Consider the following 13,383-nt stretch of genomic DNA (forward strand, 5'->3'; position numbering starts at 1 on the left):
GTATATCTCTGCACATTAATCTTTATAACTAATTGATCGTTAAACAACTTCATCACTTGGATATCTCAAATAGCTTGCTTACAGTTAAGTAGTTCCTGTTTTTTTCTCCTCAAATGGGGCTTCGATTAATATTTAAAGATATCACAAGCACAACACTAATATATCTCTAAATACTCAAACTATTTATTAACAATTTAGTTTTTGGAAACTATTTCTTTTGGGCTGCAGATGGATTCTTCAAATTGTCTTGCTTTCGATTCAATTGCATTGAAATTGAAATGTTTTTCATAATTTAAATTGAAAATAAAATTAATTATTATTTTACGAAGAAGTAATATGAAATATTAATTCTAAAGATACTAGACATGTTGAGTATTAACAACTTATTAGGTCTTCAATTTTAAATTTTATATTTAGATTAAAAAAAAAAACCAAAACGTTTTATTGCTGTAACATTTGCCTGCAATAAAGCTGAAATAATATTTAATTCAATGCAATAACAATAATACAATAATTACTGTTATCAGAGTAATTTAATATTTTTACTTGATTGGTTTTTCGTACTTTTTTTGTAAAGCAGCAATATTAATTTGCTTTTTACAACATTTTATTATTCTATATATTATATATCTACGATTATTTTACTTTAAATTATTAAATTGATTTAAATTTATTATTATATCTACATTAATGTTCTGTAATTTAAATTTGATTTGATCTGTATATTTTTAAGCTTTCATTTTATAGCAAATATATTTTAGTTTACTCGTAAGTATGACGAATGAAAAACAATCTTTAGATTCAAGTTTTATTTTTTACAGTTGCTTTTAATTTATACTCAAAATTTGATCAATGAATGGAAAACTATTTATTTTTGATTTTTTAAATTCTTTGCGATATATTCATTCATTAAATTCTTACATTTGACAATCATATTTAATATTAAATATACATTTTTTCACACATTCTTGGAGGCATTTCAAAAAAACGAATGACGAACTACATGGCTCAAATTTGATATGAAATTAATACAATATTTATACAAATATCTCAAAAGTTTATATGTAGTATATCATTTGAAATTCTTCGCGAATCATTATAATGTTTAGCGTATTCAAATACAAATGGAAAGATATATTTTAAGTGTATCTTATACAAAATTTTCATTTGATCATTTCGCTGTGTTTTCTTTTTGTTTACTAGAGTGTTTTGTGTGTTTTTTATGCGTCGATCGTTTGCTGTTTGGCATCGTTTTGAATTAGTTGCCAGATGACAAGGAATTTCAACTAATTGAAAGATACAAAACAAATTTGACGAATGCTTTGATCAGCGACAATGCGGAACACTTGTCTTTAATGTCGAGTCGTCGCTTTAACTAGCCTTAAATATATGTGTATAGTATAGAGACTATGCTAATATACTGTAGTATGAATACTACCTGCTGAGAAGGAGGTGGACAGAAGGAGAGGGAGAGGCAGAAGGAGCTGGAGGTGGGGCAGACGGCGGTTGAGAACAACGCTGTCAAAAATTGCCAACTGGCACATTAATCCAGGCGACATATTTATGAATGTATCTGTATCTTGTGTAGCTGCGCGAGTATCTGTGAAATGTAAAACTTTTGTGTGTTCGTGTATCCGTGAGATATAAAGATATCGTCGTTGCCGTTGCCGTTGCTGCCGTTGCTGTTGCTGTTGCTGTTGTCTCTTTGGACGAGGGTTGCTCGCTGCTCGTTGCTAAATGAGTGCACATTTCAGATAAATTATTGCACACAATTCGTGTACGACGGCGTCTGGCACAAAATGTATTTAACAAATTAAATTTACACACACACACACACACTCTAAGAGAGAGGGAGAACGAGAGAGAGGGAGTGCAAGCGAGAGCGCATGTGACTTCAAAGAGCGCGCCGCTGCGTGACGTTTTGCAGTGTCGTCTCAAAAGCCGACGGAGCGACAAGCCGCCGGCTTCATTCTCCACTTGCCTTCTCTCTCTCTCTCTCTCTGTCTCTCTTGGTCTCGCTCTCTGTCTGTGTCTGCGCGAGGCGGAGCTTGCTGTGCGGCCAATGAGCGTGCGCCGCTCACATAGATACTCTGCAGCGCGAGATACTCACTTACAGATACAGACACACACTTTGAGATACTTTCACATGGACTGCGATTAGTCAGCATTGCTGTTGTTTGACTCTCTCTGTTGCTTTGCTTCTTGCCTTTTTATTTTTGTTTTTTTTTTTTGCAGTATCTTAAAGATATTTTTTGTGCTGCTGCAGCTTGGCACGAGACTGAGCGACAATGACACGGCCGCTGTCACGTGACACTTTGACAGTTGCATCTGTATCTGCATCGGCATCTGTGTAGCTGCGTATCTGAGTATCTGTGTATTTGTATCTGTATTTGTATCTGTAGCTGAAGCTGCTGCTGCAGCTGTATCTGCATTTGCATCTGCGCTCGTGTCTGTGTGTGCAGTTTTTTATCTGAGGCAACTGCATTTGTGGGTGTAATTCATGAGATTACCATTCATGAGATGGCGGACACACACACACACACACACACACACACATACAAAGAGTTGCACTTTTTTTTCCTGTTTTTTGCACAAACATCGTTTTTTGCTCTCGGTATGTGTGTGTGTGTGTGTGTGTGTGTGTGTTGGCCGAGCGTTTTATCTGCCAAAGCTGTAAATATCCGCGAGATTTACAACGCTGACGACGCCGGACCGACAACAACGACGTCGTCGTCGTCGTCGTTGTTGCGTATCTTTTCATATGAATCGGTATCGGTATCGCTTGCCAGGCATTCGACAGCACGACAAGAAGACAACACAACAACGACTCCGAGTCGCAATAACGCATAACGAAACGCAACCGTAGAAACGCGCTGCTAATCCCGGCCAGAGCCAGATATCGCCCTGATGCGGCTGTTATCGATGCAGATACAGATACCGATACAATATCTGGCCGCTACGTGCTCGCGCTTTCGATTCAACGCAATATAACACGCTGCCAAAAAAACGAAATAAAACAAATACAAATACAAAAAAGTTCGTGTTGTGCTCCACTTGCAACCCATTGTTGCCACACGGCGCTGTCAACGTAACTCACAATTGAATTGTTCCTTTGTCTTCAGTGTCGTTTGTTGTGCGTCCCACTCGCAACCTCCAGCTCCTCTTCTTCCGTTCCTCCCCTCCCCAATCTCTCCACTGTCGTTGTCGATGCCATTTCCGATTTGGCATCTTCAAAGTCGCGTAATTGGCATACGCCTTTGAGGTCACGGCCAAGCTTCGTCGCTTGCGCTTCGTTTGTAGTTAACCGCCAAGCGATCGCAGCTCCCAAGACGATCCAAGCCAGACCGACAGTCGTCAGTTGTCAGCAGTTGTGAGAGTTGTCCCGCTTCCACCTCCCCCCACCCACTTGTACAATCCATAATGTTGGTCCCGCCGGACATGTTGGCCGCCCAGACGCGCATCATTTACCAGATGAATCGCTTTTGTGCCGAACGCGTCCAGGCGCGCATCTTCAAAACGGCGACGGCCATTCGCGAGATCTGCAAGATCGTTCAGGACATACTCAAGGAGGTCGAGCTGCAGGAGCCGCGCTTCATCTCCAGCCTCGTCGAGTGCAATGGCAGGTGAGTAGAGCAAGCTGTATGGAAAGAATAATAATAATAAATGCGAACATCAATAAAGGAATGGGGAATATTTTATAAGTTGTTGAAGTTACGAATGAAATTAATAGGAATAGATATAAATAAAGTTCTACTAAATTCATTAAAAAACTAACTTGCAATACTTGACTACTATAAAGCAATATTCTTATTTATAAAGTGTTTTGAAACACGTGAAAGAAATACAATTTGTAAAAAACTTTATTGCAGTTTCTTATTTTAAGTATTGATTGCATTCTTGCTTGCAATTAAAACTAAATTTGAAATAAGATAAATAAGTTGTAATGGCAATAAATAACATTCAAACTAGATTCTCAATGAGAAAAATTGAAGTAAATAACTTCATATTTATTTATTATTTTTGGCAAATTTATAAGTAAATGAAACTATTTTATATAAATTTCAATATCATAAAAGGGATCATGAATCATTAAATTACAATACCTTTCAATTGTTCAGTAGCAGTATCTTATATTGTTTATTTGCATTATTTATGTGTACCATATTATTTTAAAGCTATTCTTTATTTTAAATATTGTTAATTATAGTGTTAAAAAATTTATAACTTCTTCAAACTTTATTACCATATTATTGAAATGAACAGAACTCTCAAAGATATGTCTAAGTAACATGGAAATATAAATCATTTTTTTACAAAATTATATAGAATTCAACTTTTTGTTTAAACATGCTTCATAATATTTGTCATTCATAAAAGCTGCAATAAATTTATAAAATCTTCAAGTTCTGAATTATTTGTTGGTTGATATAATAATCTAGCTGTTCCTCTAAGTGTCAAGACTCCAAGCTACACCTCAATCATTAAACTATCAATTACATTTTTACAGCTTGATAAATTCTTGGACTAATATATTTGCGACTTAAAATTAACTCACTAATAGAATTATGAACTAGATTGCAGTTATGATCGATTAAAACATTTATTTGACAGATTAGAGTTTTACAATTTTATGAAGTTTTCTTTTAACTCGTCAGTATTATTAAATTAAACTTGCTTTATTCATTCAATAAATGTTCTTAGTAAGTAAGGTCAGAGTTTTGTTTAAACTAGGTTGATTTATATTAATATAAATTATTTTATGAGAGAATAATTATTAAACATTTTCCTCATTGGTATCAAAGTTTAGAATGCAAGCTTAATAAGATGAATCAATGCAATATTACATTACCCAATTTACATTAAAAATATATGAATTCAAAATGTAAAAATTCCAATAAGAAAGCAACTACTAGATTTTTACATCCTTCAATTCCTTGGAAATTTCTAGTCGAATTGTTTTCTTTTCTCTTTGAAATCCTTGAAATGAATCCGACCAGCTGTGATTCTCAACTGATTTTATCAGACCGAAGTTGAGGTGTAATAATTATTCAGCAGCTCAAAATATTTGCCTGGTGGCGAGTGTCATTGCCACACGATGTGGCGATCGATATGAGGCGATCTTGACAGCAATGACGTTGCATGTTTCGCAGAGGTGAATTGATCTGTTGCTGCCACAAGACGAGCAAGTAAGACTACATAAGTAAGGGCCACACAGTGTGGCACAGCGATGACAGACAGCAGTCGATTGAATTACGCCGATCCAATTGCCACTAAGATCAAATGCGATCGATTGCCCACGACTAATCCGATGTTGTTGATTCTTTTTTTTTCTCGTTTGGATGCTTTAGGTTTGAGGGCGTGGAGGTAATCTCACCGAATGAGTTCGAGATTGTGCTCTACCTCAATCAGATGGGCGTCTTCAATTTCGTCGATGACGGCACTCTGCCCGGCTGTGCGGTGCTCAAGCTGAGCGACGGACGCAAGCGATCCATGTCGTTGTGGGTGGAGTTCATCACGGCCTCCGGTTATCTGTCGTCGCGCAAGATACGCGCACGCTTCCAGACGCTGGTGGCTCAGGCGTGCGATAAGAGCATCTATCGGGATATGGTGAAGATGATTGGCGACACCAGCGAGGTGAAGTTGCGGATACGCGAACGCTTTGTGGTCCAAATAACGCCGGCATTCAAATGCTCGGGCATCTGGCCGCGATCGGCGGCCCATTGGCCGATGCCGCACATCCCGTGGCCGCATCCGAATATCGTCGCCGAGGTCAAGACGGAGGGCTTTGATCTGCTGTCAAAGGAGAGCATCGTTATGCAGAACAAGAACAACAACAATGCGGCCAGCATGGAGGGCGATGCTTGGGTGCTCAGTTTCTTTGAGGCCGAGAATCGACTGTTGCAAGGTACGTGAACGAACGAATGAACGGTAGCTTAGTACAGTAGACACTCGCAAAGTGTAACAACATTGTATTGAATCTTATTTTGAAATTACTTAATCTTATTTCCATACTTTCTTTATTCCTTTAATTTAATTACTTTCATTCTTATTTTACGAAACTTGGGAATTTCCAAATTTCTAGTTTTAAAATGAATTATTCTTTTATTTTTTAATCAATTCAAATTTGCCTAAGATTCACCTTTTTGGAAAATCTTATTTTTATTTCAAATTTCAAATATATTCTCTGTTTAATGTATTTTCAAAACAATAATAACAAAACACAAATTCACTGAACTATTCAGGGAAATATAGCATGATGTTCATTTTTCTAAATATGTGCAACAAAACATAAACTTTAATTGCAATTTTGAATAGGTTCAAAGATAACAAATTCTTATTTCTATAATAATTTTATTCAACTTTTCTTTTGAAAACTTCAATTCATCATTTCATTAAAGTTTGAATTTCTGAATATTCTTATTTTTAAATTAATTTTAACATTTTATTTGTGTGTTAATTTCTCTTCAATTATTTAGATTCATTCATTTTTTGAAATAACATTTGTTAACATAACATTTTTTTAAATATTCAAATTGCTAGAAATCTTTTTTAAAAGAGTTTAAATTAGCGAAAAATTAATTAATTCAAAAATTAATTCAAAGATTGAAATTGCAAATTCAAATTTCAAATTTAATTCTACTTTATTCGTATTTGAAAGAAATCAAATTTCCAATAATTAATATACCAAAAAATACTAAAAATACATATTGGAGGCTATACTTGGTACATTAATATACTACAACATTGTTATTTACTTTATTTAATTTAAGTAAGTTTAAACTTGTTACCACAATTACATTAAAAACTTAAATTTGAATATCTCTCAAAAGATTTTTGAGTATGCAAATTTGTGAGCTTCTACTGTACTTAGTAGATTCTATTGCACACAGACTACTGACTACTGATCCTTGTTGCTGTTGTTATCTTCAAAGGTGGCTGCCGTCGTCGGTGCCTGAGCATACTGAAGACGCTGCGTGATCGGCACTTGGAGCTGCCCGGCAATCCGATCACCGCCTATCACCTGAAGAATCTGCTGCTCTACGAGTGCGAGAAGCATCCGCGTGACTTTGAGTGGGACGAGAGTTGCATTGCGGATCGTTTGAATGGCATCTTTCTGCAGTTAATCTCGTGCCTGCAATATCGACGCTGTCCCCACTATTTTCTGCCCAGTCTCGACATGTTCAAGGGCAAATCGCCCAGCGCCTTGGAGCAGGCGGCTAAGCAAGTCTGGCGTTTGACTCGTGAGATGCTCACGAATGCGAATGCCTTTGAGAAATTGTAAATGCCGTGGCCAGACAGAGAGAGAGAGAGTGAGAGAGCGCAAAAACAAACAAATAAAGCAGCAGAGAGAACGTTAGCAAGAGAGAGTGCCATGTGTGTGTGTGTGTGTGAGAGAGAGTGTGTATTGGTGCTTTTGTGTTTGTATGAGTCAAGGTGCTAAATTTTCATTGTCACTGCGCGGCGGCGTCGATTGCGTTGATCTGATAAAGCAACTCTGCCCTCAGTGGCTGCCATTTTGTGTGCCATGAGTAAGTTAGTAAGTGTGTGCCTGTGTGTGTGTGTGTGTGTGTGTGTGTGTGTGTGCATAGCAACAACAATAGCGAACAGCGAAACCCGAAGTGTTAATGCAAAGATGCGAGATAAGCCGCACATTGCCATTGCCCACTCCTCAAATCCAGCAGAAAATCTCGCAAAAACCAAAAGCAAAAACAAAACTTCTACTGCTGCTGTTGTTGTTGTTGCTGTTGTTGTTGCTTCGGGCTCCTCTTTGCGCTGCCATTCCCTTGTGCATGCCTGGCTGCTTATCCAGCGAATATTGTTTTTAATAACTCTCCGCTTTCGACATGTGCTCACTCTCTCTCCTTCTCCCTTTCGCTCTGCCTGTGTCTTATGGCAAAACAATGGCAACAGCAACAACAACGACAACAACAACAACAACAGCAGCAGCAGCAGCAAGCGAAACAAAAGCAAAGCGGAAAACAAAACAAATTCAGCAAAAAATCAAAACTAAGCAACAACAACAAGAAGAACAAACAAAAAAAAGAACATTGGCGGCTTTCTTTGCATGTCCGCTCAACTGTGAGAGATGATTGCCAGAGTGAGAGAGAGAGAGCGAGAGAGTAAATTGAGTACTTTACACAGTTAAGTACTCATTGTAGGTAATAAATACCCCAGCATGGGAAATCGTATACGATACAACTAAATATTAAAATTACACACATATGAGCTACCTTGCATACATATGTATTTGTATGTGGACTTTATTCATTTGTTCTTCCCGAATCCCGAATTAAAAGCAATTGAAAATATTTGGAAAATAATTTTCCCCTCCTTAAGAAATGTGTATTAATTTGTAGGTTCGAAAATTAAATGTTAAATGTTCCCATTTTTGTCAACTTCTTGGTTTTATTCATATTTTTTTGTTTTATATATAAAATTAAGATTGTATTTACATAGATTGCTTAAGTAACAGTTGAATGCAATAAATTTTAAAACAGCCCAAGGCGATTAAAAAAGCTACTCTCGGGATTTTAATTCGGAATAAGTTTAACAGGAATTTTGATAATATTCTATGTTTTAATATTAATTATATAAATTGAATTCGAATAGTTGACATTTACATTTTAAATGTCTTAATGTATGACATGAATTTTAATATTATAATGTAAGCGAACTCTTTGAAAATATTGTATAGTAATGAGATTTATTTTTAAATTCATAGACAGTCAGAATTGGCAAGCACAATTCAAATAACATTTTTTTAAATATTCAAATTGCTAGAAAACTTTTTTAAAGGCGTTTAAATTAGCGAAAAATTAGTTAACCTTTTTAGGGTAACGTTGACTTGGAAACTTTTAAATATCATATTAGGAATAGTATGAAAACATACATTAAATTAACTTAAATTAAAAATATAGAACAACAAAACTGAAAGATATCTATCAAAATTATTTCCAAATAATAATAATTGTTTGTGCAATTTGCGATACAATATTTTATGGAATCTAAAAAACTTTAAAGTAGATAAATGCACTAGAACTTAAAACTAAGGAAAAGATTCGAGATCGCACTTAAAAAATATATTCGCATTTACTCCAGAAATGACATTAAGTGCATTTCCGGCAAAAGGGATCCATGGAAATGGATTGGCAAGCATATCATCGATGGGATCGTGATCAAAATGAGGCTCATTAAAAGTGACTGCACAGATACAAAGAGAGCGAGACAGAGAGAGAGAGAGAGAGAGAGAGAGAGAAGGAGCGAGAGGAGACGGTGAGTTAATGTTATGAGTATTGAGGACATTGTCGGATCGCCGAAAAAGAATTTATTTGTTGCTCTTAGGACAGCGACAGAGACTTCCAATGGGAGTTGGAGTTGGAATTGGAGTTGGAGTTGACGCTGGAGACTTTGGAGACATTGGAGACTGTGTAAGCAGCTGCAGCGACAACTGAGCATCATTTTTATGACCCTTATTTATGGTTATGTGCTCTCGCTTCCAAATGGGGTCCAAAACAAAAACAACAAAAAGCGAATGAGAAAAAAAAGTTTCAGCGAATTGTAATCGATATTTTGTGTTGCTCGCTTTGCCAAGCGATTCTCCAAAAACCGCTGACAAAAGATGTAATGCGATTGCAAGAGAGTGACGGAGGGGGCAGCAAGATGGAGGAGAGGGAGGAGAGGGTGAGAGGGTGAGAGCACAAAAAGGAATGCGATAGCCAAAATAACAAATTATGCTCAAACACGCAGGATCATATTACACAGTACCTTAGACACAAGAATCCTGCAGCAGAGGCAGCATCATCAACAACGCCCAACTCATTCACAACTGCGTAGTGAAGTGGAGTGGGCGTGGCAGTGGAGGAGGCAGAGATAGAGAGGAGGAGAGGGGGAGGCAGCTTGGGAACAGCAGCATCAGGTGACGGGCAAAGTGCGCAACGTGGCAACCAGCAAACGTGGCACGTGGCACGTGGCCACATCCCATCCCATAAGCAGGACCTCCAGCTCTCGCTCTCTCTCTCTATCTCTCTCTCTCTCTCTTTCGCTCGCTCGCCATGTGGACCATGTGAATTACCGCAAGCTGCACGCCCCCGGCTGCTGATAAGGCACGTTTTCTGCTAAGCAGCGAAGTGTAGAGCATGAAGAAGGAGTAGGGGAGGGAGAAACGGGAATGGGGAAAGGGAAGCTGGCAGGCAGCTTGTGTTTTGACAAATTATATTTGAAATGCAATTAACAAAAACAAAAACAAAAACAAGAAAAGGCAGCATCGCAGTCGCCGTCAATCTTCCCGCTGGCGAAACCTTTATTCAGCTTTAGCTTTAGCTTCTGCTTCAGCTTCTTCTTCTTCTTTGGCGACGTCCTTTTTTCATGCGCAATCCTTTGAGCTGTCACAACTAAAGCCAAGCACAACAACAACAACAACAACAGCAAAAGCATTTGCTTTGATTTCGCTCGTTGACATTTTTTCCAGCTCAACCCCTTTCACTCCCGCCTCCGCCTCCGCCTCCGCCTCCGCCTCCGCCTCCGCCTCCGCCCCCACCAACAACACTAACATCAACAACAACAACTGCCGCCCTTGGAGGGGGCGTGGCGCGCGTTGACAGGCGGCTTGCGATAATGTCACAGCCACCGCCACAGCAATCGCATTGTTAACATCCTTTTTGGTTTTTCGTGCTTTTCCTTTTGTTGCTGCTCTCCTTTGTCTTAATTGTTTACTAATGATATTTAAATTAGTCCTCTAAATGTCCGCAGGCGATTCGCTTTGAGTACGAGTATTATTCACTCGGCATTTCCTTTACTTCACCTTCGGACCAACTTCCCTGCAGTTGACACCCGGCCACAGCCACAAACACAGCCACAGACGCAGAAAAGGGTATGCCTCAAAGCGGGGCGTGGCACGAGGGGCGGAGCGGGACAATAACCCATTTAACATTTACAACTGCGAGTTTTGTTATAACAAACAGCTGCATTACAATTTCTCTCATTTGTTTTCACAATTTATATTGCGTCAATTCGTAATTTTTTTTGAGAGTCTATTTTACGTATATTCCATTTATTTTTATCATTGTTAAGCATTTCATTTGTGAATAAAAACAATTTAGAGTACATAACAATTAGAAATTACTTGTTATTATTACAGTGTATTATTAATTTTAAATTACACTATTAATTGGGTCTAACTAAACACATATATATATAGATTGTATATGCTATATTTAGTATATTGATATAGTATATACTATTCAGAGTATACCACAAAGTAAAAATTATTCATAATAGTTTAGAATATACCAAATTAGTATACCAACAAATACTAACTAAAGGTTATACTCGGTATATTTTAACAGAGTAAAAAAATATTCAAAATACTTTAGAATATACCAAAGTAGTATACCAAAAAATATTAACTAAAGGTTATACTCAGTATATTTTAACAGTACTACATTCTAAATATACCAAATTGGTATACCAAAAAATACTGAATAAAGGTTATACTTGATATATTTAAACAGTACTACAGTCACAGTATACCACAGAGTAAAAAGTATTCAAAATACTTTAGAATATACCAAATATACTAACTAAAGGTTATACTTGGTATATTTAAACAGTACTAAATTCCAAATATATCACAGAATACAAAATATACCACATTATCAGATCTGATATCTAGCTGTTCATACAGACAGACGGACATGGCCAAATCGTCTCGGTTGTTATTAATTATAAAATGAATTTTAGGTAAATTCAATGGTTAGAAAACATACACAACATTTTGTTACACTTCAAACGTTTCGAAAATTTTGGTGCGAAAAAGAAAACTATTTTAGAATTCTTATGTAGAATTCGAGTTTGCTTTACACAACATTTCCTGAAATGTTTCTCAGTACTTTACACTAATTTCTGATGAATTTCTTAATTGCGGAATAATTAGAAATACTTTAGATATTCCTTGACATGGTTTGGTCTAAACCAAGTCGCCTGGATTCGATTAGATCGTTGAAAAATTCCAATTATTTTGATGGTATGCATATCCTGTGTATTGTGAGCTCGGCTCGACTCGGAAACTGTGGCGTCTGGAGTCTAGAGTCTAGAGTCTGGGAGACATAATTATGTCGTCATTATCAAAAACACGTGGTGCAATTTAACAAGCTGACACACAAGGAGCACACGCCACAAATTATGAATATCAAAAAATGTGCGCAAGATAAACGATGCAGGAAAAAAAGGCAAATGCTAGAGTTCGAGATGGGGATGGGGTTGATGAGAGAGGAGGGGGGAGAACTGGGAGATTGGAAAATTAGTTTTCCACGCATCGTCAGCAAACACAATGGAGCATCTCACAGGAATGGGAATAGGAATGAGAATGGGAATGGGAATGGGAATGGAGGGAGGGAGGGAGAGTGGCACCTACACATGATAATTTACAGCAGATTGTCGCCTTTCGCCGTAGCCTGACATCAGCTGAGTGTGGGAGAGAGAGGACAGGAGAGTGAGGCGGCTGCAATAGATGCAACGTATTTTTGGATGGGCATTTGCATTCAATTACGGCAGCTGTGAGCCGGACAGATTTATTTATATGCCAGCGCCATAAAGAAAGCCCCAAAACTGCGCCACAGTTGCAGTCGAAGAGAGGGGGAGGAAAAGGAGAGAAGGGGGAAGTTGCCACGAGGTGGAAGAGTGATGAGGCAAAAGAGTTGGCGGCAAAACGGAGGCTGCGCTCAATCATAATTATGTGATTTGTTTGCCACGCCGACGACGCTGCTTAAAGGGGGAATCTTCGAGGGGGAGGAGGAGGGTTGGGAGTGGGAGTGGGCGACTAATTAAACGCACCGTGCAACGGTGTGGCAAGAGAGAGAGAGAAAGAGAGAGGGGTGGCATGTTGACGTATTGTCGCTTGTGTCTCGTCTAGTGCAAGTTATGACATTTTGATTTGAGTTTCATTTGATGTCGCTCAGCCGTCGTTTGAGATTTATGTGGAAGCGGGGTTGTGAAGGGGTAGCGAGGGGCAACTAATTAAGACGGAGGCATGCCCCACAGCTGTGGGCAATTTAAAAAGCCAAAGGATTCACTTAGATACATTTTTTTTGTAAGTAGTGCATCAAATGCTAATTGCAGTGGCAGCTAAAAGAAATGAGAGAAGAGAAGGGGCAGAAGATGAGGCACGTTTGTATGTGTGTGTGTGTGTGTGTGTGGCACAGTCTGTGACACTTTGGGCCAACACAGAGCGGCAACGATAAACATTATTAATGAATGCATATTATGGGGCATGCAACACGACAAAACAAAAAAAGGTTCTCGCAACAGATTCCAACTCCGCATTCAACATCAACATCAACTTCAACTTCAAATCGAAATCGAAATCCAATTTCAATTCCAAGAAAT

The 13,383-nt window shown here is 38.0% G+C and overlaps 1 protein-coding gene across 1 annotated transcript; it reads left to right on the forward strand.

Annotated features, from left to right (window-relative positions):
• The first annotated feature begins 2,689 nt into the window (after window positions 1–2,689).
• On the forward strand, window positions 2,690–8,460 carry LOC133848540 (protein mab-21-like). The gene is made up of 3 exons (XM_062284156.1): window positions 2,690–3,623; window positions 5,349–5,905; window positions 6,933–8,460. The coding sequence occupies exons 1-3, from the start codon at window positions 3,421–3,423 to the stop codon at window positions 7,280–7,282; spliced, it is 1,110 nt and encodes a 369-aa protein (XP_062140140.1). The 5' UTR covers window positions 2,690–3,420; the 3' UTR covers window positions 7,283–8,460.
• Window positions 8,461–13,383: the final 4,923 nt, after the last annotated feature.

The sequence above is a fragment of the Drosophila sulfurigaster genome, chromosome X (assembly GCF_023558435.1).
Source record: "Drosophila sulfurigaster albostrigata strain 15112-1811.04 chromosome X, ASM2355843v2, whole genome shotgun sequence".
NCBI classification, from domain to species: Eukaryota; Metazoa; Arthropoda; class Insecta; order Diptera; family Drosophilidae; genus Drosophila; species Drosophila sulfurigaster.

What these genes read in the sequence shown, in the direction of transcription:
- LOC133848540 (XM_062284156.1), top strand. Translation starts at nt 3,421, where the DNA reads ATGTTGGTCCCGCCGGACATGTTGGCCGCCCAGACGCGCATCATTTAC. An exon ending in CTCGTCGAGTGCAATGGCAG is followed by an intron (nt 3,624 to 5,348) that starts GTGAGTAGAGCA and finishes TGGATGCTTTAG; the next exon opens with GTTTGAGGGCGTGGAGGTAA. An exon ending in CGAGAATCGACTGTTGCAAG is followed by an intron (nt 5,906 to 6,932) that starts GTACGTGAACGA and finishes TTATCTTCAAAG; the next exon opens with GTGGCTGCCGTCGTCGGTGC.